This window comes from Mus caroli, chromosome 9, assembly GCF_900094665.2.
Source record: "Mus caroli chromosome 9, CAROLI_EIJ_v1.1, whole genome shotgun sequence".
Lineage (NCBI taxonomy): Eukaryota > Metazoa > Chordata > Mammalia > Rodentia > Muridae > Mus > Mus caroli.
Window position 1 is genome coordinate 27,636,004 of NC_034578.1, and position 25,047 is coordinate 27,661,050.

Genomic DNA, 25,047 nt, shown 5'->3' on the forward strand with positions numbered 1-25,047 from the left:
TTTTGCCTACTTGTGGAACTGTTTTCCTCCTACTGGTTTGCCCTTTTGCCTTGACGTGACGGTATATATACCTGGTCTTACTGTAGTTTGTTTGGTTGATGTCCCTGGGAGAGCTGCTCTTCTCTGAAGAGCAGGTCGGGATGGGGAGTGGATCTGGGGGAGAGGGGAAATGTACAGGCAAGGGGGAAAGTGGTTGGGGGAGGAGAAGGAGGGGAAATTTTGGTCTGGTTGTAATATATGAGAAAAGACTATAAATAAATAAATATATATATACATATATACATACATATACATATATATGTATGTGTGTGTGTGTATGTGTGTGTGTGTGTGTGTGTATTAAATGAGGTCAAGTTTAAACAGCCTCCCTCCCCAGCCAGCACCTCAGAAGACCTTCCTGTCTTGAAGCCCAAACTACCAGAGATCCTTCCTGCCTCCCAACAGCCACAGACTGGAGATTCTTCCCTTTAGAATGGGCCCAGAATTACACTCCTTGCCCTTTCTTACCATCTTCTTCCATTTCATCCTGCGATTCTGATACCAAGTCTTCACTTGCAGCTGAGTGAGTCCCAGAGACTGGGCCAAGTCCAACCTGAAAGGCATGAGACACAAAAGAAGGGTGAGGAAGAGGGGAGTGAGTGAGAGGTGGGGACATGCTGGCTCGCACCTGGCACTTGCTACTAAATCTCAGGCTGCCGCCATTCACCCAGACCATCGCCAAGAGGAAGCATGTCTCCCTTCTGAGAACCTTCTGTGTAGGACTGGAAAACAGAAATAGTGGCCACACGTGAGAACATGGAGAGAGTCCTCATCCCAGATTCATTCTCTCTCTGAAATGAACCTGAACATCCAAGCCTTTGATCTTCACCCTTGTACTCTATAAAATGTATGTTCCAATCTCAAAAACCAGAAATAAGTAAAGCTACACTTCTATGGGAATTCCACTCATCACTCCAGATTCACTCTGGTAGCTGAGCCTCCCAGATCCCATCATTCCTTGGGCTCAGCAGTCACCCCCAATGGACCATGTTGTCATCTGTCTCCGGAAAACATGTTACTTCTGCCACCCCTGCTCAAGACCTAGTCTTTCACTTAATGGTCACAAACCTACCTACTCCATTACTAAATCCCCAAGCAGGGCTCAGAAAGATTTTTGCATAGGCATGTGTATATGGTTAGCTGCATGCATGTTTGTGTGTGTTCTGTGTGGAGAAAACCAAGGTTGATAACAAGTGTTATCATCTGTTACATCCTACATTATTTATTGAGAGAGGGTATCCTGGTGAACCCAGAGTTCCACCATAGTCCTGGGTATCCCCCGTTTTTGCCTGCTAAGTGCTGGGATTACAGGCAGCAGCCATGCCTGCCCAATTTTCATGAGGGTTCTGGGAATCTGAACTTCAGACCTCACACTCTTGAAGCAAGTGACTCGTGCTTAGACATCCCTCCAACCCCAGAAATCTACTGTAGCTGCCCTAAGTTTGTACAGTGATTGGAATGTGCAGCCATAAAGAGTCTGATGAAGTGTTAAATCCATAGTCCTTCCTTCTTTCTATGCTCACTGTATTTCTACTTTTTCTCTATAGCCGTCTGAAAAGCACTGAGGTCGGAACCATTCGTACAGGGAGAAGTAATTCTAGCAACACAGCAACCATTTGCAGAGCATGCCAGCATCCCAGGCACACACTAAGACCCTACCCAGTGGTATCTTTCCACCATACCAAACTTGGTAGAATTATTCCCATTTTACAGATATAAGATTGAAGGCTTAGAGAGAGATTAGAATTTCTCAAGGATATGGCCAAACTCTTCCTAACACTTGCTTTTCTATTAAATAAAGTCTCTTGGAACGCAGACAAGTTTATTTGCTTTCATTGCTCGTGGCTACCTCTGTGCTACATCAGCAGACGTGAGTAGATGGGGAAAGACTATGCGGTGCAAAGAGCCTGAAATAAACACTCTTCTGGCTCTATTTTTGCTGACTCCTGGATCCTGGAGCAAGAACAAAATCCGCCCTTGACTGACTTGTATGCCACCTTCTGTGTGAGGTCCCACCTCACGACACTTCTCCACAAAGCTGAATCGTGGAGGGGAAACAGAGATACTACAGCCTGAGTGAGGACCCAACACCCCAAGTGGGACACAGAATAGTAAGGGGAAGTTAGTCAGGTCTCTACCCTTAGTTCTCGAGGCTGCAGCCAGGGACATATATGGTTACCTGGGTACCGCCTGGGGGGGAATGAGATCCGAGAAAACATGAGCTGCCTGCCTGCAACCTCCCTTGAGCTCCAACCCTGCTCAGTGAAGCAGTTCAGACTTGTACATCAGCTTGAGCCATGGCCACCAGTGCTTGAAGGTCACCAGGTTTCTGAGAGCTGCCGCTTGCAGATCTAGGGCCCACTATTTCTTGCAAGCCTGCACAGGCTCAACCCTAAGCCACAGGCAGTCCAGGTGTGGCAGGCAGTCCAGGTGCGATGCCTCGGCTGCAGCCTTCTCCACCTAAGGAGAGCTAGCATTGGCACAAACACTGCCATTGACCCTGGTGTCAGCCAACTCTTGGTGTTTACGTACCCAGCTGCCCATGACTCCCGCTCTCATTGGGGTACATTAATGAAGCCTCTAGAATCTGCCTTGAAAGGACTGTTGAGCCTGTCTTAAAGCTACATTCACGTATTCGTGGTCATCCCTGTCGAGGGGCTACTGGCGGCTAAACATTTTATTGGAAGTGATTAACTGACAGAAGCAATAAACACCCAATGCCAACAGCACTTAGCTCTTCTCTTTAATGAAGCACTATGCCCTAGGGAGTCATTCATTATGAACCGAGCGATCCAGTGTGATCCTACAATTCTGGTCCCAGAGCTGGGATGGACGAGGCAGAGTGAGCGTTGCTTCAAACATTCACACTGTGGTTCCATTTGGGCAGATGGGTCTGTGAGTTCTGGGTTCTGGTGGTGCTAAGGGTCCCTTCAGACTCCTGCAGGGTTTTCCTGAGCCTGGTTCACCCGAGGCCATCAGGTGCATTAGTCAGTAGAAGGTTCACAGTTCTACCACAGCATTAGCAAATGCTGTTAGCTCACTTGGGAAAAATGCATCCTTGACTCACTCCGGCTGCCGAAAAATCTCACTGTCATCAGCTCTCTCTCATTACCTGCCACCGTTACAAATTCTCACTTCCCTGCATATTCACTTGGAACTGAGTCGCCTAGGAAACCGGGGAAACAAACACAGAGGAGGAGGAGGGCAGGAGCTGTGGGAGGAGGGAGTGCTCATGGCTTTGGTCACGTAGGGAGGTAGGGAACATGGGAGAGGGTGGACTGGGGCGTCAGCTTCAATGCCAGCCAGATGGAGTCCTCCTCCCTGCGCAAGTGAATCAGTTATGTGTGGGTCACCTGAGAGATGCCTGGGCAAGTATCAGGAAGCCCCAATAGATTTATTAAGAACTAATCTCTCTCTCTCTCTCTCTCTCTCTCTCTCTCTCTCTCTCTCTCTCAGAAATAAGCCTAACTTTTAACCATACATTCTGAAACCTCTTAGATACACAAAAGTATGACTAAGAATGATGGCTGCTCCATCTGGCTACACAAGTCCATGAAACTTAGTTACCTGCAACCTGTGGATCACATGTATTAATTCCCAACTCACAGACCCATCTGCCCAAATGGAACCACAGTGTGAATGTTTGAAGCAACGCTCACTCTGCCTCGTCCATCCCAGCCTGTCTCCAGCCGTTCAGCTTCCATGAAGAGCATCCTTGTTCCCTAAGGGCCTGACTCATTCAGGAACCTCCGGACACTCAACTCTTGCCCTTCTTCCTCATCCAGGGTCGGTTCTTCCTATTCCATTTCCATTTTAGAACATCCCTGCTCGCCTCTCTATTCCCCACAGCCAACCCTAGATTCTTCCATGGCTGGCTTCACTTGCCTATAATCCATCAGTTGCAGTGCTACTGAAGCTGTGATTCCAAAATGGATCTTATGGACCAGTGACTGCCTCGGCAGCAAGACCCTGGTCCTCAGTCAGGCATGTAAGGTTCTTCCCACCCCCATCCACACCCTAAGTAGAAATAGCCATACGTGTAGTTCCATCAACAAGTGAGACAAGAGTCTGTGCCTTTCAGGGATGTCCCCTCTATGTAGTATGCTCTCTCTTCCGGAAGCAAAAGTCTTCTTAAAGGCTTTCCTGCCATGCTCAGCAATGTCTTTCCGTTTCTATGGCAACATGATGGCACCACTGCTGGCTCACTCTCCCTACCCCCACACCCATGATGTCCTTTAAAGCAGGGCTCTGTTTTACTACAGAGTATTCTCTGTCACCCTGTCACTTTGGAGCACCCGAGAGGTCCTCAGCAAGCAGCTGACTTGTGGAGCAGCTAGACAAGTTCTCCCTGAGAGGAGGAAGAGGAACCGTGGAGATTGTGCTTTCACTTCCTGTTTGTTTCCTAAGCGACTACTAAATAGCTTCAGCCATTCAATTGCAGGTGTTTACTGTTCCCTTTCATAGGACTGGGGTCAACCTAATCAGGACAAAGCACTTAGCAATAATAATAACAATAATAATTGTAAAGATCTGGAAAAGTTTTCCAATAAGTAGGCTCATCTCTGGGCTCAGCCACCCTCAGGGTAAGATAAAGGAACAGACCTATTTTGTAATTAAGACACTAAATTAAAGACAGAGGACCTCTAGAGAAACAATCACTCCAACCATGAATTACAAAGGGTTAAAGAGGAGACTTCCCTCCAGTTTTTAAGTGATCTCTGCCAAGTGGCTCTGCTTTAATCCTGGTCAAATTCACTAAGGTCTCAGAAACCTCCTGACCTAGATCAATCCAGGCCTTTCTGGCCAGAGCCAGGCCACCATACAAGTCAGCCAGGTATTCAACAGGACAAGGAAAGGCTAAAACCACAGGTCTAGACCCACTGCGTGCTATGCTAAATGACTGGGGCTTTAAGAACCAAGCCTGCTTCCAGACAGAGAATGTGAGTTGCCTTTGCTTGGTATTCCGGAAGAGGTTTATCAGAAACACAGACGAGATGGAGGAGAGAGCATCCATTCAGGCACTATGGACTGATGGGATAGATTCAGGTGGGCTTCCTCTTCTAACACAAAGTTGACAGGACTTCAGCAAAGGAATAAAATCTGGACCAGAGTGTAACCCAGCACTGCACGTGCTCTTTGCGAATCCACAGCCCATAGAGCACAGAACTCTTCTCACGGTGGTGCCTACAGAGAGCGCTACGGTGCTCACCTGTCTGGGGTAGACAAATACTTCTGCTTCTGGAATTTCTTCTCTAGGCCCATGAGCTGCAGCTCGGTGAAGATGGTGCGACTTCTGCGTGGTTTCTTCTGCCTGGGCGTGGGTTGTTCTGTCTCTGACTCGCTGCTGGCTAATGCCTCACCACCAGGAGTCTCAGCAGCAGCAGCTGCAGCCTCCGCGGCGGCGACTGGATGGCGAGTTAACACTGGGGTGAGTCCCGAGCCAGTGGGAACCAGGTGGGAGATGACCGTGGGCTGCCGGGTGATCACAGACAGGAGAGGATATGCCCGTAGGGAAGGGGAGCCTGGGAAGCAAACAAGAGTCAAGTCACTGCACGGTCCGGAGAGACCAGGGACAGGAGCCCAAAGAGAACCCCTTGCTAAGACGGGAATGAATGCAGGGCCTCTTGCACATCAGAAGGAGCAAACAAAATCCAGAAAAAGTGACTCAGGATCCTGAACTGCAGGGTGAGCTGGTTACACGAAGCCTAGCTCCAGCTTGGGCATGAGGCCATTTGTACCCCACTTAGCCGAAATGGCTTCTTGTAAGTCTCCCCATTTAAGTAACTCCCCTTACCACTGTGAATGCCTAAATTCTGGATTCAGTGAACAGCAGTCAAGAAAGGCTAGAACCATGAACATCTGAATTCCAATAACAGATCTGTAACATGCAAATTTCCTTCTTATAACTATGAAAATCACAGACTCAACATCTCTATGCCTTAACTCATCAGGATGTTCAGAGAAGGAGGATGCTTAATGATTATCCCAGTTGACTCCCTCATTTCAGAGAAGCTAGTCCCAGGAAAGTTAAATGACTTGCCTAATACAACATAACCAGGAAAAGCAAATTGAGGGGTCAAAACCACAATCTTCTGGCTTAACGTCCAGGGCTCTTAGCACTGGGTCATGAGTCACACGTTTACGAGGGAAGGACAAACAGATGTTTAATTCACATAAAAACCTGGCTCAATTATGACTAGTTACCTGCCAGAAGCACTGTTTAAAGAGGGTTCTCAGGCTGGGTTGGAGCTTTCTGAGGTTGATTAATAATGTCTGCCATGGGCAGTTTGTAGGGTGCACCGGGTTCAGGAACATATAAATGGTTTTTACTCTGCTTCTTAGGAGTGTTAAAGCAAAAGTGCTTTTGCAGCTAACAATCCAAGTCTATAAGTGCACATTTTAAAAGACCACTGTCTGTTACTGTTTATAGGTTGAGGTTTAAAGTGTCTCTGTCTCTCTGGTCTCAGTTTTTTCATCTAGATAATAAGACTAGCTAACTTCTCAGAACTCTTCAAATTCTGACATACTGATGCTACAGCAAAGTACCTCTCGGCCCACATTCGACAGCTGATGAAACCAGAGAACGCTGGGGGCTGCCCTTTGAACCTCATTGCATGGCCTGCCAGCAGCCACAAAGGCAGAGCAAGCAAGAGCCAACCAACATTCACACTCGTCCTGGGCTGAAACCAACTACATCATAGAAGCCCCCAGGTGCTGCTTGTGAACCCAACTCTCATCTGGCTTGGCATTGCTCTTTGTATTCATTCCTGTGCCTGTGTTCTGGATGCCAGGCCGAGTCATTAAAACAGATAACTGTTCCTGTTCTTTGAGAACACTCTAGCGAGGCCCAGTAGAAACCACAAAGTTGTTAAGAAATAATAAGTCACCGAGTGCAACAACTTCTAGGAAACCTAAAGCCAACTCTAACACTTGAGGGTTTGTGTTGTGTATTCATTTTAAGAAAAAAAATAATAATCTGGACTGGTCCAATGGCTCAGGGGTTAAGCGCACTTCTGCTCTTTTGGGGGGCCTGAGTTTGGTTCCCAGCGCCTGTCACATCCTCCTGTATATGTTGTTCTGGCAAAGATGTGGGGGGAGATAGGAACTCATCTACTGTTGCTGGCAATATAAAAAGATTTTTAAAAAATAGAAGAAAAAGCATTTTACATGCCCATCGTCAACACGTGCCAAGTCGCTGACAGAAATTCCAAGATGAGTTCTACCGTCCATGTGCAGAGAGATTTGTGTGTCACGACACCCACTGCGGTCTTGTTCACAGTAGTGGAAAGGGGACACAATCTACATACTTATTAACACAGCAATGAGCTATATCTGCAGTGTGGTCTAGCGATATAATCTGATAAATACACAGATGAATGGATCAACTAACTATCCAAATATATAGTGAGAAAAACACAGTATGAGACTTGTGTAGTCAGAAAAGCTGTGTGACCATGTTTACAAATGCTTTTTTTTTTTTTTTTAGAAATCCAAAACACTATTTACTTCACGAAGAAAAATAACAACCTCTAGGGAAAGGCAGAAGTAAAACAGAATAGAAATGGATCTACTGGTGTTGATCTCTGAGCACGGACTACGGGCCACGTGCTCTGGAAGCTTGGGTTACAAGCAAGTTCGACCTTCATTGACGCTCATGTTTCAGTAGAGGAGGTAAGTCATATAGTGACAGGCAGTGGTGAGCTCTCCAGAGAAAGCTAGGGCAAAGAGAGAAGGTAGAGCAGGTGTGGGGAGACCTCTGAGGAAAGGTGGTCTTTCAGAGGATAAGTGAATCTCAGTGTGCTAGTCTCAAAAAAACGCAGGGCTGCTGAGCAACTGGAGGCCCAGAGCCAGCATGTGCAATCCCTTTCAGGGCAACAAGCTTTGACTCAAAGACTAGTAAATGCCTGAGGTGAGAAGGGCAGAAATGTTCAGAGAGACCTGCTGGGGTCAGGTCGTAAAGAGATGTCATTCAAATGATGAAAAGCCATCTATGAGATTCTGCTGGTCAGGGGCAAGATCTAGTTATTAATGACCACACTGCAGATATAACCCAGCTCATTGCCGTGTTAATAAGTATGTAGATTGTGTCCCCTTTCCACTACTGTGAACAAGACCGCAGTGGGTGTGGTGACGCACAAATTTCTGTGCACATCGACGGTCGAACTCATCTTGGAATTTCTGTCAGCGACTTGGCACATGTTGATGGTGGGCATGTAAAATGCTTTGTCTTCTATTATTTTTATGGCCACGGTGGAGAACAGCCTCAGAATCAGGTGGGGAGAGTACAAAGCCAGTGAGGAGTAGAGGCCAAACTCCAGGCCCTAGAGACAACATCTGTGACCTCGGTGCTATCATATTCTGGGTATATTTCATTGATAAGGCGAAAAGGACTGATAGACAGTTCCAGAGCAAGGGTGAGTGGGAAAAACCAAGACTGCTGTGGTAGACAAATAGCTGTTAGACATCTCTGATGTGTTGAGGTGGCAGCTCAGTAACCTAGACTGAGGTTCAGGGGAGCAAGAGACTGGAGGAGCTTTGACTCATCCAGTGTATGTGGCATTTTAAGCTATGAGCTGAATGAGGTCACCCAGCGAGTGAGTGGAAGAGAGAAAAGATGGAAGGACTGAGCCTGGGGCATACCAACATGTGAGGTCATGAGGAGGGAGAGATGCCAGCCCCAGACAGCAAGGAAAGGACAAAGAAATAGAAGTCAGCATCCCCTGGAGCTCCAGTACCTAAGACAATACTTCTGTGCTCTGTGCAGTCTGCCACATGCTTGTGTTATTTTTGTAAGTTGGAAAAGGAAGAATTTAGCTAAATGAGCCTTAAGTTCCATTCTCATTCCAAAGTTCTGATTTTTTTTCAGTCTTTTTTGAGCTTCTAAAAAGCCGGGCAAAGGAAACTGATGGGTAAACTATGTTTAGTTTTGAGATATTGTTGGAAAGCAAACTGTGGGTGCTCTCTTAGGTAAAGGGGACTCTTTTCATCACAGCCAGGGTCTGCAGAACTCCTTCTCTTTATGCTGGAAGATATTTGAGTTTATATTCTAGGTTAAGACACATTCTTTCCTTCAGAATAAATGTCACTAAATGTGGAGAAATGAGAGGGCTTTATACAAGTGAAAGAGAAAACTGGAAAGTCTTAGGTTAATTTTTTTAAAAGAACTATGCTTACTTAAAAGTTTTCTTGAAATAGATCATAGATCCCAATGTAAACTCATAGAGTCTCGTGGCTTTGTTTAGGCTGAGAATTCTTAGTAGCAGCACCAAAAATACAATGCAGTTTTAAAATGGAAAAAAGAAAAAAGAAAGAAAAGATGATCCTTGTCAAGCTTAAATCTTTCATATAGAGCATGTCTTTTCATATGTGGAATCTAGATTTATATTTGTGTACATACACCTGTGTGCATGTGCCTGTGAGCATGCTCAAGTGTGTGCTCCTGTGCACGGAGGAGATGGAAGGAGAGAGAGGAAAAAAGTGACACAAGAGATCTTAAGGGATTGGGAGATGGTGAGTGGGACATATACCAAGGGATGGTACAAATGAAATGGGGGAGGGGAGGCAAGGGGGTTGAGGAAGGGAAGGCAAGAGGAATGGGGGAGGGGAGGCAAAGGGGAGGGGGAGGGGAGGCAAGTGGGTTGAGGGAGGGAAGACAAGGGGGTTGGGGGAGGCAAGGGGGATGGGGAGGAGATGGGAAAAGGGAGGCAAAGGGAATGGGGCATGGGGTACAAAAGGAATGGGGGAGGGGAGGCAAAAGGGAGGGGGAGGGGAGGCAAAGGGGATGGGAAGGGGAGACAATGGGGTCAGGGGGAGGGCAATGGAGGAGTGAGCAGACTAGGAAGTATAATGATGTATAAACATTCCACACTGTTGTGGGAAAGGCCATGCTATAGACTGGGAGGGGGATTCACATCTAACAATGGATAAATGATTTGTATGTAGAGAATACTAAAGATTTCAACTTTAAAATTTATAAAAATGATCAAAAGTAGGCAAGGAGTGTGGTACATATCTGTAATCCCAACACTGGGGAGGTCGAGGCCAGAGGGTGGCTACTTGGAGGCCAGTCTGGGCTAGATAGTGACATCTTCTCATACATTTTTTAAAGACGAAGAATTGAAATTTTATATAAAAAAACTTCATCAAGACATCATCAAAGATGATTAAAATAATGGATTAGTCCCTGTGAAGATTAAAAAAATAAGACCTGGGATTCCACCATACAGGGATAGGAATATCCACAGTGCTTTGTAAGCTGGCAGGGAAGAGGAGGGGCTGGAATTCTTACGCTTGTCTTCATTGGAATAAGACTGGCAGTTTCTCATAAAGTTAAATATATAGACACTGTATGACCCAGCAAAGCAAGTTCCTAGGTGTTGATCCAAGAGAGAAGAGCACACAAACCTACAAGCCAATGCTTAGGGTAGCTTCTTAGTAACTGGAAACAATCCACGCATCCCTTAGCTACAGAGGGACAAAGGACGTAGTGTTTACGGTGAATACTCCACACTCTCAGAAATCAAAAGAGAAGAGTTCTGATGCACACAGCACAGGGAAACCTCAAGTGCATTGTTCTTAGTCAAACGGAATGCTGCCTGGTGACGTCACTTTCCTGACATCCTAGAGGAGACATAACTACAGGTGGAGAAGACACTGCCAGAGAGTGGGCACTGGGTGAAGCTGACTATGGAGAGAACACAGCTCCAGGGAACTGAAGGGGACTGAGACTGTTCTGTACCCCAAATCCAACAGTCATTATGCAGCTTTTCATTTTTATTAAGACTCACATCCTTAGCCAGTCCATGGTGGCGTACACCTTTAATCCTAGCACTTGAGAGACAGAGGCAGGCGGATTCTGAGTTCGAAGCCAGCCTGGTCTACAGAGTGAGTTCCAGGACAGTCAGGGCTACAGAGAAACCCTGTCTCGAAAAACCAAAACAAACAAACAAACAAAAGACTCACACCCTTATATATAACAAATGAAATTTTACTGAATGTAAAGAAAAAAAATTAAAAGAAATGGAAAACAGGTTGAGTTTTTGTTTTGGTTTTCTTTTAGGCCACTTTCACTTCCATATTTTTATATTCTCAAGTATCACAGACCTGTACATAGGTTCTTCCTACCCCAGGCTCTGGGAAATTGAGTCAGGGGCCTAATGTACGAGGCAAGCACTCTGTCACTAACTTACAGGCCTATCTCATAATAAGTTTTCATTTGGGCTGGAGAGATGGCTCAGCTGTTAAAGGCTAGTCTCAAAACCAAAAATATAAACGTTTGTTTATTTGGTTGTTGTAGAGTTGGGTTTCTGGTTTGTTTGTTTGTTTGTTTGAAGATAGGGCCTCTTATCTCCCAGGCAAGTGTCAGACTCTCTGTGTAGCTGAAGATGACCTTGAACTTCTCACCCCCCCCCCCCCCGCCTCCACCTCCCAAGGCTTGGGATTATGGGAGTGAACCACCCTACCTGGCTGTTATAAGTATCTTAAGCATTTTGTTTTTATTACCAAATGAGCACACATATTTTTAAAAAGAAATGCAAAGCGATTCAGGAGTATATGAGGCAGGAGACACCTCTTCACTGTTTTTTAACACCAAGTCCCTAAGATAAATGCAGAAGTGCTCTTGTGCACATGCAAACACAATGTGCACCAAGTCTAGTCACTCTGAAAAGCCAGGCTTTTCAGAGAGGTGTCAGTTTATTTTTTTGTCTAAGTGCATAACCAACAATTCTAACTCCATCATATGGGCTATTCGATGATAGTTTTAAATGCCAGGTTTAAGATTTAGTAAATCGCCAAAGAGAGAAGTGGGGAACCTTTGTTCATCAGAATTCTGGGAGCCTACAAGGGAATTCCCACCCCCAGCAGCCTGAGACTTACTTCCTAGAAAAGCGGGCAGACTGGGAAAGAAATTACCCTTCCCAAGGTGACCTCTACAGAGGGGTCACACACAGAATACAAGATGAGAGAGGAAAGAAGGGAAGGCTATGATGGGATAAGACTGGGGGACGTGCTTTAGAGGGTTGGGAGTCTGTAACTTTGATGAGAATAGAAGCTATAAAAAGAGTAATTCTGGAAGGATGTTGACTAAAAGGTATATTATATTATATTATATTATATTATATTATATTATATTATATTATATTACATTACTCCATGGAAAGTTTGGATAAGATCTTCCCATCCAAGACATTTTTTTTAAGACAAGGTCTCTTGCTATGTAGCCTACGTTAGCTACAAACCTAAGGTCCTCCTGCTTTAACCTTCCAAGCACTGAGACTACACTATGTCTGGCTCAATGACAAGCCAAAACAAAACGAAACGAAACAAAACAAAACAAAAAAGATTTCTATTGTCTTTGACTGTAATTCTACACATACAGTGGGCTACAAAGGGCCCTGGAGGTGGTTGGTTAATAGTTCATGTATGCCTGCCTGCTTCTGAAGTCTGCTCTACTAGGTTCATTTCACTTTAACTATTTCTAGATGTGGTGGCACACTCCCAGCATTCCAGAAACAGAGGCAGATTGATCTCTATGGGTTCAAGGCCAGTCTCTTCTACATATCAAGTCCTGGGCCAGTGAAGACTATAGAAAGAGACAATAAATCTACTTTAACAACTATGGATCCTTTAAGACCTGTTGTTATCAAATAGAACAAGACCCGCCTTTTCTTTTCACAAAATTTCCTGACATTTGTCTAATTGAACTTTATAATCAATTTGTTGGCCTGTTTTAAGAAACAACACACCCCACCATACAAACAAAAATGAAGAAGTAAATACAACTGATACCTTGGTAAAAATTGTGCTAACCTCATAGATTAATCTAGGGAAAAAGAACTCTTCTGATGATCTTACCCAATGGTTTACGGAGATTTGTGCACTTTGCTTAATGAAGACTAAACCCAGTGAAACATTTTAAATGCTCTGTCTATCTATCTATATATCTATCTACCCTTCCCTCCCCAACTCTCTCTCTCTCTCTTCATTCCTCCTTCCCTCCAACCCTCTGGTGGGACATTTTTATGGCACATCAGAACCACCACAGTCTACCGTATGATGAATCTTAACTGAATATTCTAATGCAAATTCAGTGACAAAAATTACATCCGGGTACCACCTGAGAGCACGTCTACGTTGGGGACATACACAAATGGAAGACGACCACCAAGGTAAATACAGTTGCAGTGAGACTTAGAGACCTGGGTATTTGATGTGTATCTTTAAGGTTAGAAACATGGCTGGGCTAAGAGGTAATATATGTGCAGCGAAACCCTGAGTCTCCCAACACGCACAGAAAACTGAGACAAAATATGCTCAAGTCAGCTGCTTCTGTCTTTTCTTATACGCCCTGATTTTCATCAAAATAGCTCTGCTCAGAGCTTTACTTTCACCAACCAGTTGCGTAAACATTTCATATTCCCATCAAAGCACCGAAATGGATTAGTCATATGCCTACAAGTTATTTAAAAATCGGGGGTATTTACAAATTAATGCATAATTCTTAGAAATTATCACTAAGAATGTTGACTAAAGGCAGCTGCTGACCCAGCCTGGATCATTCACTTGTACTTGTAAAACTCAGGCAGTTATCTGCCCAGGAGGGAGTGGCCACTGTAATAAACCAGTCACCCTAATTAAACAAACACGTTTTTAGTTGACAAATGGAGTGTAAGCGTGACTACACTGGGTGCGTTTTCTAATGGTTGTTTTTCTTCAGCTTATACGGGTTTCGCATAGGATGAATAGCACATTGACTGTGTATCCTATATCTAGAAAGGCTTCCCTTGACAAATGTTTGGTCTTTCAGAGACTCTGCCCTTGGATTCTAAAACTTGAGTGGTTGACTCCCACCACAAAATGTCCCCAGAGTTTGAGGGGATGAGTTAAAAAGAGGAGTCAGAACTCTAGATTCATGGATTCTTGGGTTCAATATGGAGTTGGAAATATTTTTTTTTACATTTTATTGATTCTTTGTGAATTCACCCCAACCCCATTCATCTCCCTGTGCCTTCATATCTGCCCCTGCCCTTGTCACCTCCCCTCCCCAAAAGAAAACAAAAAACTAAAATAAAAAAGGAACAAATAAACAAAAATCTCACTATGGACGCTACACATGTCACAGTGTGTCACACAGTATGTCCCCTAGTCTCCAAACAGCTTTCCTTGCAAATACTCATTGCAATCGCTCATTGGTCTGCTTCGAGGCCTCTGACTTCTGCCACGATGTCAATGCTGGATCCTTATGGGGCTCCTCTCAGATATCCTGCTGTTTTCCTGTGTCATGGAGATCCTACAACTTTGGATCTGTAGGAACAGCACCTTTACATGCTCCAGCAGTTCATAGATTGAGTTGATGTTGGCTTCAACTATCAAGGAGAAAGTATGCCATTTTATATGGAGAATCTGTTCATCCATGTGTTTGCATATCCACCAGAGCAGGGTGACCTAGAACCTATGCCCTTGATTACTGAAAGACGTCAGTACTCTAAGATTCCACACTGTACATGAGCTCACATGCCAGGGTCAAGCATGGACACCATCCAGTGCTGCCAATTGCTGTCACATCTTACCTGCAGCCATGGCTGTACTTGAACTCCAGGGCAGAAACCTCAGACAACAGTACCTGCTTCTACAAATCTCCTGTGGGCTTTTCTTCATTTCTTCAGCGTACCAGTTCCCAAACTGCCTCTCCACACCCACATTTCTGGCTGACACAAGCAAGGGCCAAAGGTCAGAATGAGTAAGAATCTCTAAGTTGCTGATTGACTCATTTATGGTCCAGGAATGTGTGACCTATATATGTGTAGAATGCTTCAGAGCGACCCAAGTAGCACACACAAACACAAGGAGACAGATGTATTCAGGCAGCCTGAAAGTGACTTGGTGGAACATGTGGGAAGCAATAGCTGAGTTCCCCTTCTGAGTTCCCTGAAAGGGAAGGGAGTTCATATAATCACTCACAACAAATAATTACAAGCGGCTTTCATTTCTCTCAACTAGCCAGTAAATTTGGAGGCAAAGGGAGATGGGGGTTGGGGCTCCCCCTCTGACTCAGAGTGATCTGTAACAGATAGATGCTAAATATGCCTTTTGTAATATCATCATCTATAAAGTCAAATAAATAATAGTTCTTCCCCTGTGTGACTGTAAGAGTTAAATGAATTAAAATATGGGAAGCACCCATGGGTATAAGAAGCACCCACAAGTACCAGAAGCACTCATGGGTACTGAGTTGCTCTTAGCCCACTTTGTTTCATCCCTCTACTTAGATACTTGTGATTGAGCCACACTGAAGGGGAGAGGGGTTGGGGTTTTTTTGTTTGGTTGGTTTTTTGTTTTGTATGTATGTATGTATGTATGTATGTATGTATGTATTTATTGAGCGAGCAGGCTTAAATTTGGCTTGGTGTTATAGGCCTGTAGTCCCAGCTAGTCAGGAGACTGAGACAGAAGGATTGCAGGTTTAAGGCCTGACTATTCTGGGAAGTATTGAAACATAGCTGTTAACTGTCATGGAGAGATGTGGAGATAGCTCAGTGGTAGAGCACTTGCTTAGTACACATGAGGTCCTGGGTTCAAACCTCCAGTTATCAAAAACAAGAAACGAAAAAGCAAACCTACATGCAAACAACATGCACATCCCCATGACCTCTGTGCAGTCATATACAATGCAAAAATCAGCAACCCAGAGACAGCCAGTTTCTCTTTGCATCACAAAAGACTTCAAAGGCCCTTGCAGCCATGTTGTGGGACTGACTACAACCACAGAGGAAAAAAAATCAATGTAAACTGGCCAGAAATTCTCTTAAACCCTCCAGAATCCAGGAACATATGATTTTACTAATCTGTAAGGGAAAAAAAAACAAATCTAGCGATGTAACTCAACAGCAAAAATACCTGCTTAGTGTGCAAGAAGTCCTGGATTTCATCCCCTGCATATCTCACACACACACAGAGCATATGTGCACACACCTCACATGCATACACATACATACACACACTCACATGTACACACATCCACTCTCGTACATATTTGCACACACACAGCACAGGTACACACAGAGAGTGCACACACACACAGCATGCATGCATGCATATATACACACACACACTTCATCAATCAGCTTGAACATCTCAACACATAGCCCTTGTCAGGACAATGGAAAAGGAAAGATAAATTTCAGGGCACAACAGACAAAACCAAAGTCAATTTTTATGAAGTTCAGGAAAACAGTTACAGGGTGGTTTAAATTACTTTGTGCAGAGTGAACTAAGGATAAGCAAGGACTGGATGTAAAGTCCAGCGGCTGTCAACTTTGAATGAAGTGACATAAGGAGGAAAAAGAACCTGAGGAGGCTCTGGTTGGCCCTTTAAGGCTCCAACAGGATTGGATTTTCCTGCAGGGCACAGTGAATGAAATAGGTCATTTCCCAGGTCACAACTTTATGTGGCTAAAGAAGAGAAGCTTTGTTGAGAAGTCAACTCAAAAGCCAACAAAATGTCTTACCTGTTGACTCCCTCATTAAAAGGGGGGGTGGTGCTGGCATTTAGTGAGGTGAGTGTAGATGAGTTTGAAACACGGAAGACATTTATTTTAAAAGATCCACATGAAACAGCCATGACGTAGACTCTAGAATAATCATCTATGTGGACGTAAAGCAAGTGGGCAAACAAGCGAACTGAAGAAGGTTCATAAAGGTTCCCAACAAAAGGCAGGAGGTGGGGTGGGGAGGAGATGTCAAGGAGATGTGGGAAACTGAAGGAAGCCAGGGAGGTGAGCACAGACACAGAGCAACCCCGGGAGGCTGGTTGCATCACCACCAGATTCGTTATGCACACAAGCTCAGTCTTGTCAATTCGACCTGCAATATTACCAGATCTGTAGATACCCACAGAATATCGGGCTGAGCTGAGATCAATCAAGATAGCCAAGAGGATAGATTTCTGGACCTTTCTAGGCTGCTAAAATGCAGATTGTCCCACCCCACCTTCAACAGTCCTCAGCTCCCTCTGCCAAGAACACCCTGGAAACAGCCTGGTCTTTCTTCTCCCTCCCAGCCGTCCTACAGTCTTCCATACAGCCAGCCACACCTGCTCCCATCCTCTCCTCACAAGCCAGCATTGACAGAGCGCTGCCCAGAACAGCTGTTGTTTATTACAAAGACAGAGTTAACCGCTCCTCCCTTCATGTACTCACACCTTTTGTTCACGTCCTTATTCACCCTTACTTAATTCAAACCTTAAATTACAAGGTAATTTATTTACCCATCTGCTTCTCAGCAACTTGCCAATTTTTTATCAGAAGACAAGATCAAAAAGACTATCTTCGTAGAACCTGGACCTCCACTGAACATATTTTACCAGAATCAAGAGATTTAGACCAGAGAAAATCATTCTAACCCACTAAGTTCTGTGGCTTTAGTCAAATCCAACTTCACAGCTTCTATTTTCTCTGTTTTAAATGGCGATAACACTTTTCTGCAAGTATGCCATAGGACATTGGATAATAAGCATCAATGAATAATTGATAAATAAAATTCAATGAAGAATTATTCCAAAAAGGTTCTCATTTTTTTTCAAACACCCATTAGCAGGCAGGCCCAGATGAAGTTCCTATTGCCCAGATGCCTGTATTCACTAGGAAGTAATCCTGCTTTTTTGTACTCTAGTCCCTCTTCCATGTCTCCTGTTCCCTGGTTTCTAGTTAGGGTCTGGGGTCTGCGGGGGCAGCACCTGTACGGTTTCTAGAAGAAAGCCTATAGTTCGTCAGCATCAAAGCATGCTGGAGAACGACCCACGCAAACACAGGAGGACAGGGGGCAGATTCTCCCTCAAGAACAGATCTAATTGAGGTTTGAAAGGTACAGCTGTCTGAGATGTCATCACAAATAGCAAATAGCTAAGAAGGAACAAGTAGAAATTTAAGTTATGCTCACATAAAAACATAAAACTTTGCCAAATGCCATTAAGAAACTTCAAAGGGAAAATAAATGCACATAGAGAAAACAAGAGAAAGGGTGTTTATGTCTTACTGAAGCATGGTCCAAAGGATGTCTCATGCTGAAATTGGTTCCTCAGAGCGAGGGCAAGGGGAAGTACTTTGGGTCATGAAGGCAAAGTCACTAAGCCAGGTTGCTCTCTTGTTTGGTAAGAGTCCAAAAAGATAGTTAAGGTCATAACAGTCCCCTTGGTTGTGACAAGTGGCACTATGACATTTCCATCTGGATATTTTGATGTCCTACACCCAGTCCTATGATTTCTGTGGGTAGGGTTCCTCTCATGTGCCATGTTAAAAGTTAAGCAGATACTGTGGTCAAGACCAAAAAAAAAAAAAAAAAAAGTTGCAAAACACCTCAAGTGTGAGAGGAGGAAGAAAAGGGAGTCCTGTGTAATGGCAGTATCTTTTTAAAATTTATTTTAACTTTTATTTACATGTATGCACACATATGTGGGCGACCACAGCACTCAGTAGAGGGTATAGGATCCCCTGCAGCTAGAGTTATGGGAACTTGTTAGCTGTCCAGTGTGCATGCTGGGAACTGAACTTGGATCCTCTGTGTGAACCACAGCACTCTTAACCATGGAGCCATCTCTCCAGACCCATCTGACAGGATCTTATTAAAGAGCATGAAATTGTCCTCTCCCTTTCTCTCTTACTTAAGCAAGGGGCACCCCAACTGTGAGAAATGTGTGTCACATAGCAATACTTCCTCATGTTTGAGGCCTACTCTTGACAGTGTACATCATGCTAAGACAATAACAATATATTGTTACATCAGCATGAACAGCAGTTGTGCAGAGCATGGTATCCAAACAAGACCAAATACAGCCACTCCCTTCCACAAAATGGCTTTGGGTTTACCCTACACTGAACCAAATTTTGTATGTTAAGATTCATCTCTGCCTGTAGCAACTCTATTCAGTTTTTTCAGCCTTCTCTTTCTCTGAATTTTATCTTTCTCTGAATTGTCTTCATCTGTAAATAGGGAGGTAGATAATTTTTTGGCCTTTTTCGTACCAAAATGTGATAGTTTTATCAGTAGGCCATGCTGAGAAACAATAGTCTTTCTATATTTCTCAGTCTGATTTGAAGTCTTTGCTTTATAAATGTATCTGCTTTTATGTTAGACTTCTCATAGAATATCAACCAAACAAACACTAGCTGTTAGACAACCAAAGAGCATGAATATTAATACACGCAAATCAACTTTTCCAGATCTACTTGGTTCACAGGAAGTAGGTGATAAGCTATTTACTTATCTGATATCCCCATAGGTGATCCTGATTAGCTACTAGAGGCAAATGACTCTATCTGCATAATTCTCGACTTGCACAATTAAGACTTTGGGACTCTGTGATTTATACCTAATGACACACTGGAAACAAAGCATGAGGTTATTGTTTCCTAAACCATCCTTTGATGGATAAGGCAGCAAGCCCTGAACAGAGCCTTATAGACAGCCCATGTCTGAACGTGGGGACCAGAGCTCAGACCTCTGGTCTTCTCACCAGATTGCTTTTGCAGACAAGGGCCACCAAGCACTAAGTACTGCAGCCCCTTATTCTGCTTCAGGTAGTCTATTTATCAGAAGCTTGTGTGCTAGGGTGTCATAGCTAACAAACATGTATGGGTTTCTAAAAGATAAAGGGGCCCAAAGTAGAGAAGTTCTTCCCTGTTCAGGAGAGCTATGGCACTCAGGTTCCAATTCGGGTAAAAATAGGACAGATAGCTGTGTTTCTGATGAAACAGCTTGGGTTGGAGTAATATGACATTCTGAAATCCAGCTAACACAGAAATAATGACCCCCCCACCACACTTCCAAATCCAGAGACACACATATGGGTGATAAACTCAGATTTGCAGCCAAATACTCTGATACGTTCTCATTTCCGCTGAGGTATTTGCCCGCTGACCATGTGAGAATGTGTGTTGCTTGAGGTTTCCTTTAATAAGTCAGATCTACTTCTTAAACCAGTAATGATCCACTAAGGGCTTCAGAAAGGCTAGTTCACAGACTAGAGCCAAAAAGAGTGTAATCTCCAAGCCTGACTTGGGATTGTAGGCTCAAAAATTGTTTTCCCAACAGAAAAGGAGTAAGATTAATAAACAGTGGGGCTGGAGAGATGCCTCAGCAGTTAAGAGCACTGGCTGTTCTCCCAAAGGACCTGGGTTGGATTCCAAGCACCCACGTGGTAGTTACAACCATCTGTATCAGTTCCAGGGGATCTGATACCCTCTTCAGGAGTCTATGGGCCCCAGGCATACACATGATGCACAAACATGCACAGACAAAACACCCATACACATACAATTAAAAACAAATCTTTAAAAAGAAATAAATAAATCACAGTGAAAAATTTTGCCACGACAATTTCAGAGCATGTGTTTTAGCTAGACATACATAATATATACCCACAATCCAGCACTCAGGAATCTGAGGCAGAGTATCACAAATTTAAGCCCAGCCTGTCTAAACAAGAGACTGTTTTGATTTAAATATATGGATATAATATAAATAAATATATTATATAATTATTCTACATTATATATATATATATATATATATATATATATATATATATATAAAATTTTGGATGTCTTCTGTCTTCTTAGTAAAAATGTGTGTTAGAATAAAGTTCTGAATTCTGTCATAAAAAGAACACTATTCAGATGATAATTTGGTAAATTTACTTCAGAGGTACTATTGTATCTGTGTTACAGTTAAGGGGGTAAATTTGATTAAGAAAAATCCACACAGGAAAGAGCACCACCAATGTAAATCATTGCTATCATCCGTCAGGGACCTGTGTATAAGCACAGTTCTCCCCAAGAACCACCCTTCCTGCTGTTGGCATCAGAGAACCTGATTCCTACCAAACATAACGAATACATAGACTCATCCCGACAAGAATACACTCATTTCTGCAATTGCAATGAGCATAGAGAAGAGGATTTTTAAAGGGAAAAAAAACCTCTTTCCTGAGCCCCAACAGGAGAGAGTTTAAGTGCAGGCACTACAGGTTGTACACCCTTAAACCAAGCCACCATTTTCAGGTTTTTCATCCACACTCACTGGGCCTTTGAGGACAGAGCCTGCCTTCTGTCATTGCACATCTAAGAGCAGGAATGGAAAGTTATCCCAAGGGGTGTCCTTCTCTGTCCTGGGAAGCAGAGATGAGAGGGAGTTGGGGCAGAGCGGGATTTCCCTTTCATTGAACTTTGCCCATATTTTACATCCCATGACTCGCTGAAGGGCTGGCAGAGGCAAGCGTACCACAGCACCCCCTAAGATGAAAGCAAACAGGATAGATGCTCTCTGAGGGTATTCCAAAGGTCTCCAACAAATGATCTCAAATAGCAGATGGAGTATATCGCACCGAAATCCAGGTAGATACTGCCCATCCCTGAGGAGAGGAAGAACCAGTTGGTCTCTTACATTTTTATGCCTATAATGAAGTTAGTAAAGGTTGGACTTGCCAACATGGTAATTAAACAGAAACTGCCACTGTCAACTTGTTGGCCCACCCACTCACTGGTTTGGACTTAGATCTGGTCAGAGTTCAAAAGGGAAACAAGCAGCCCCAAGTGTTGAGAGACCACACGATTTCTTAACATTCTGAACCGATGAGGCGCTATGCAATTCTTGGTTTGAACATCCTTGGGGCATCACAGACAAAGGGAATCCGCCAGAGATGCGAAGCTAAGTCACTGCCAAGAACTGCTGAGAAAGTTTCTATCGGAAGAGCCAGTCGCCTTGTTAATGTCTCCATACTCAGGTCCTGATCCTCCTCCTCCTCCTCCTCCTCCTCCTCCTCACCATGGGAGTATCGCTCCTCTTTCTTAACTATCCCACTTCCATCCCAAACCATACCCTACTCTCTTGATATCCACCCCAAATGTCACCTGTGGGTGAAAAAGACCCAGGTTCAGAAATACCAAATGCTGTAAGATGCAATCATGGGTCTCAAGGGTCAGAATACAGAGGCTGAAAAAGTTCCATTCAGACGTATCCTAAGATCCAGTCCCAGCTATGCAACTATCTGAAGATTAGGTGTGAAGGCCCAGTATTTCCAGAGCTTATGTGGAAAGAACCCACTCACCCAACGAATCTTTCCTGTGAGAGACAAAGGTAGACAGTGGAGCAGATTTATAATCCCCACCTCTGAAACTAGGTGAGTCTTTCTGGGATGGACATGAGGAGCCTAAGATGGAACATAAAACCCAGCCCATGTCAGACCCAACAAAAAGACATAGAAATAGCACCATTCCTGAGGCTGAAGTCACAACTAACTTTGCAAATACCCAGGGACATCCAGGACTTCAGGAGAAGACTCAGCATAGAATTGTAACACTATTTTTTTTCTTCTGGTGAAGAGGCTCAAAGAAAAAGTGGAGGGGAAGAGATCATTCTGAAAAGGAAGCTCTTTTAAAATTAATTTAACAGACACATAAAACCATCCATATTTATGTACATACCATTTTATGATTCCCTGCGTGTATAAATATATTACACATACATTGTGTAATACTCAGATCAGAGTAAACCTGTCTTATCTCCTCAAACATTTATTGTTTCCTTATGGTAAAAATATTGGAGATTCTTCTTTTAGCTTTTTGAAATATATATCTACCCTATCACTATCTATTGTGTGCCTTCCATGTAATGGTACAGCAGTTTTTCGCCTGTCTTAGTGCTACGCATAATCAACTTCTCCTCACCTCGCCCCCTATTCTCCCAGCCTCTGCCAAATACCATGCTGTTCTCCACACAGAAACAAACAAAACAGAAGAAAACAAAATTGAAGTCCATTTGTTGGAGAGGCTTTTGTGGCAAAAGCAGGTAGGAGTCTGTGAGTTCAAAGCCAGCCTGATCTACACAGAGACTTCAGGGACATCTGGGACTACACAGAGACCCTGTCTCAAAATACAAAAAAAAAATAGGGGGAACATGTGTACTCTTGTATTCATTGTAATGTGCTTCACAATAGCTGGAAAATAGAAAATATCCATCAACTGACTGGTAAATGGATGAAAAAATGTGGAATGTGTATATAGTAGAATGTCATTCAGCCATAAGAAGAGAGGGTAACTAGTGGGTAGCACAATGGTAAAGTGTTGCCCGGCATGTGCACGGATCTGGGTTTGCTCCCCAGCGCCACAAGAGAAAACAATGAATAAAATCCTATCATTTGCAACAACACAGATATAAACTTATTTGGTAAGAGTCTTGTCTAAACACTTCGTGTGCACTAAAGGATGTGCTCTCCTCTCAGCGAGTAATTCTTTTAACGCTTTAGGCCTGAAAAGAAGCCACAGGTTTCTAGACCTCAGTGCTTTGGAAACAGTGAACAAGCACCTGATTTTCCTGGGAACAAAGAAGAGGTTCAAACGGGCTAACAGAACAGAGATCCTTGCTTCTCTGAGTCTCTAACCAGCTACAGGAGAGCAAGCTTGCTGCCTGAGAGAGTTCAGAAGGATCCTTCCCATGAGTCCCTGCAGGCTTTGCTGTAGAGGCAGGAGAAAGCCTTTCCTGATGCTTTTGAGCTTGGGGGGGGGGGTAAATCGCCCAGAAGAGAACAGCTGGCCAGGCAGAGCCCACATAACACGGTCAGAGAAGACATCAAAGAGGCTGTCCTATTAGGCAATAGGCATAGGCTTAAAACTCATCATTATCATCAATAGCACCATCAAACCGTCTATTAAGAACCTAATTATGGGGCCTATCACTGGGAGTGAACTGAGGAAGTTCCACAGTATCGAAGCCACAGTTACTCACAAAGCTTATAATGGGAAGGGGGACTTAGGGGGCCATCTTCTGTTTAAACGACAGACAACTAAATAAAAACAAACGAAAGTTAGATCAAAATTGAAAACAGCAGTATTAAGTGACGGTATGAGTACCAGTTATCATGAGATGCTTAACGCCTGGAGCCAAAAAGGACAATGAGCTCATTCATACAGTAATTGCTATCTCATTATTTGGGAGTGTTGTTGACAGTGCTATTGTTCACTTTAATTATTTTTGGCCTAAACTCTTTAGCCCTTATGAAAATCATTAGTAAGAATGCATTTGAATTTCTCACACCTAGCCCAGGTAGCCTATCCACATAGCTTGGATAGGAGTAATCAAGGCCCAGGGTCTTTCTCAAGCTAACACATGACTAGAGTCACAGCAGAGGTATAAACACACTCTGATTCACTGCCGGCTTCTCCCCACTGAGGCCAGCTGCATGCCATGCTAACATGATGTAAAGGCATAGGAGAGATAAGGAGACACAGCACCCTGTCAGCTCAGGGATGCTCCCTGCAAGGGTAATAAGAATTTGAAGGTGGTTTGTCCACATGTGGTAAAAGCTTCTAGTTGCTCATCTAATTTGAGTTTTATCACAAAGAATTCCAGTGAATAGCTTAATAATTTAAACAGAGACCAGGGAACATTGCTCTTTCTGGGTCTTCCAAGACTCAGAGGAGATGATATTTGGTAGAAAACAGTTTGGACTTTTAAACAAAGAGGAATATTTAACTTGATACCTATATTTAATAGAAAAGAAATAAGAAAACAATTTACTGGGAAACACTGTCAGAGTCCGCCATCAGAAGTTGATTGTATTTAATTAATGTAATCCCTTTATCTTGGAACTTCCTATCTAAGGCATACAAAATAGCTTAGTCACTAAGGCCAAAATTCAATTATATACAACACGAAGCTGAATCAAAGGTCGTATATTCCTGATAAGCCTAGAACTAAGACAGAACTTCTCTATTCTAAAGCCTCCCTTCTTCCTGCAACACAGAGAAGTTCACACTATGCCAACCTCACGCCTGCTGTGAACTTTTCCTGTTCCCTCCCATCCTGCCCTTTCATTCCCCACCTGTTCAGCTCGCCACCGTCATGCTTTGACTCCTGGGACATCTTTTTAATCTTCCATGACCTTCTGTGTCCCCAGGATTTACTTTTTTTCTTTTTGTCTCTTAAAATAATACTTTCCACCTCTCAAAACCCTTC

General features: G+C 43.7%; 1 protein-coding gene across 1 annotated transcript in view; it reads right to left on the minus strand.

Moving 5' to 3' along the window:
• The window catches only part of Barx2 (BARX homeobox 2), a 66,752-nt gene that overhangs the window by 8,094 nt on the left and 33,611 nt on the right, over positions 1-25,047 (minus strand). The window contains exons 2-3 of the mRNA XM_021173165.1: positions 5,249-5,561; positions 508-592 (exon numbers count right to left, since the gene is read on the minus strand). Coding sequence (XP_021028824.1) covers positions 508-592; positions 5,249-5,561 — 398 coding nt within the window. The remainder of the gene's footprint in view (positions 1-507; positions 593-5,248; positions 5,562-25,047) is intronic.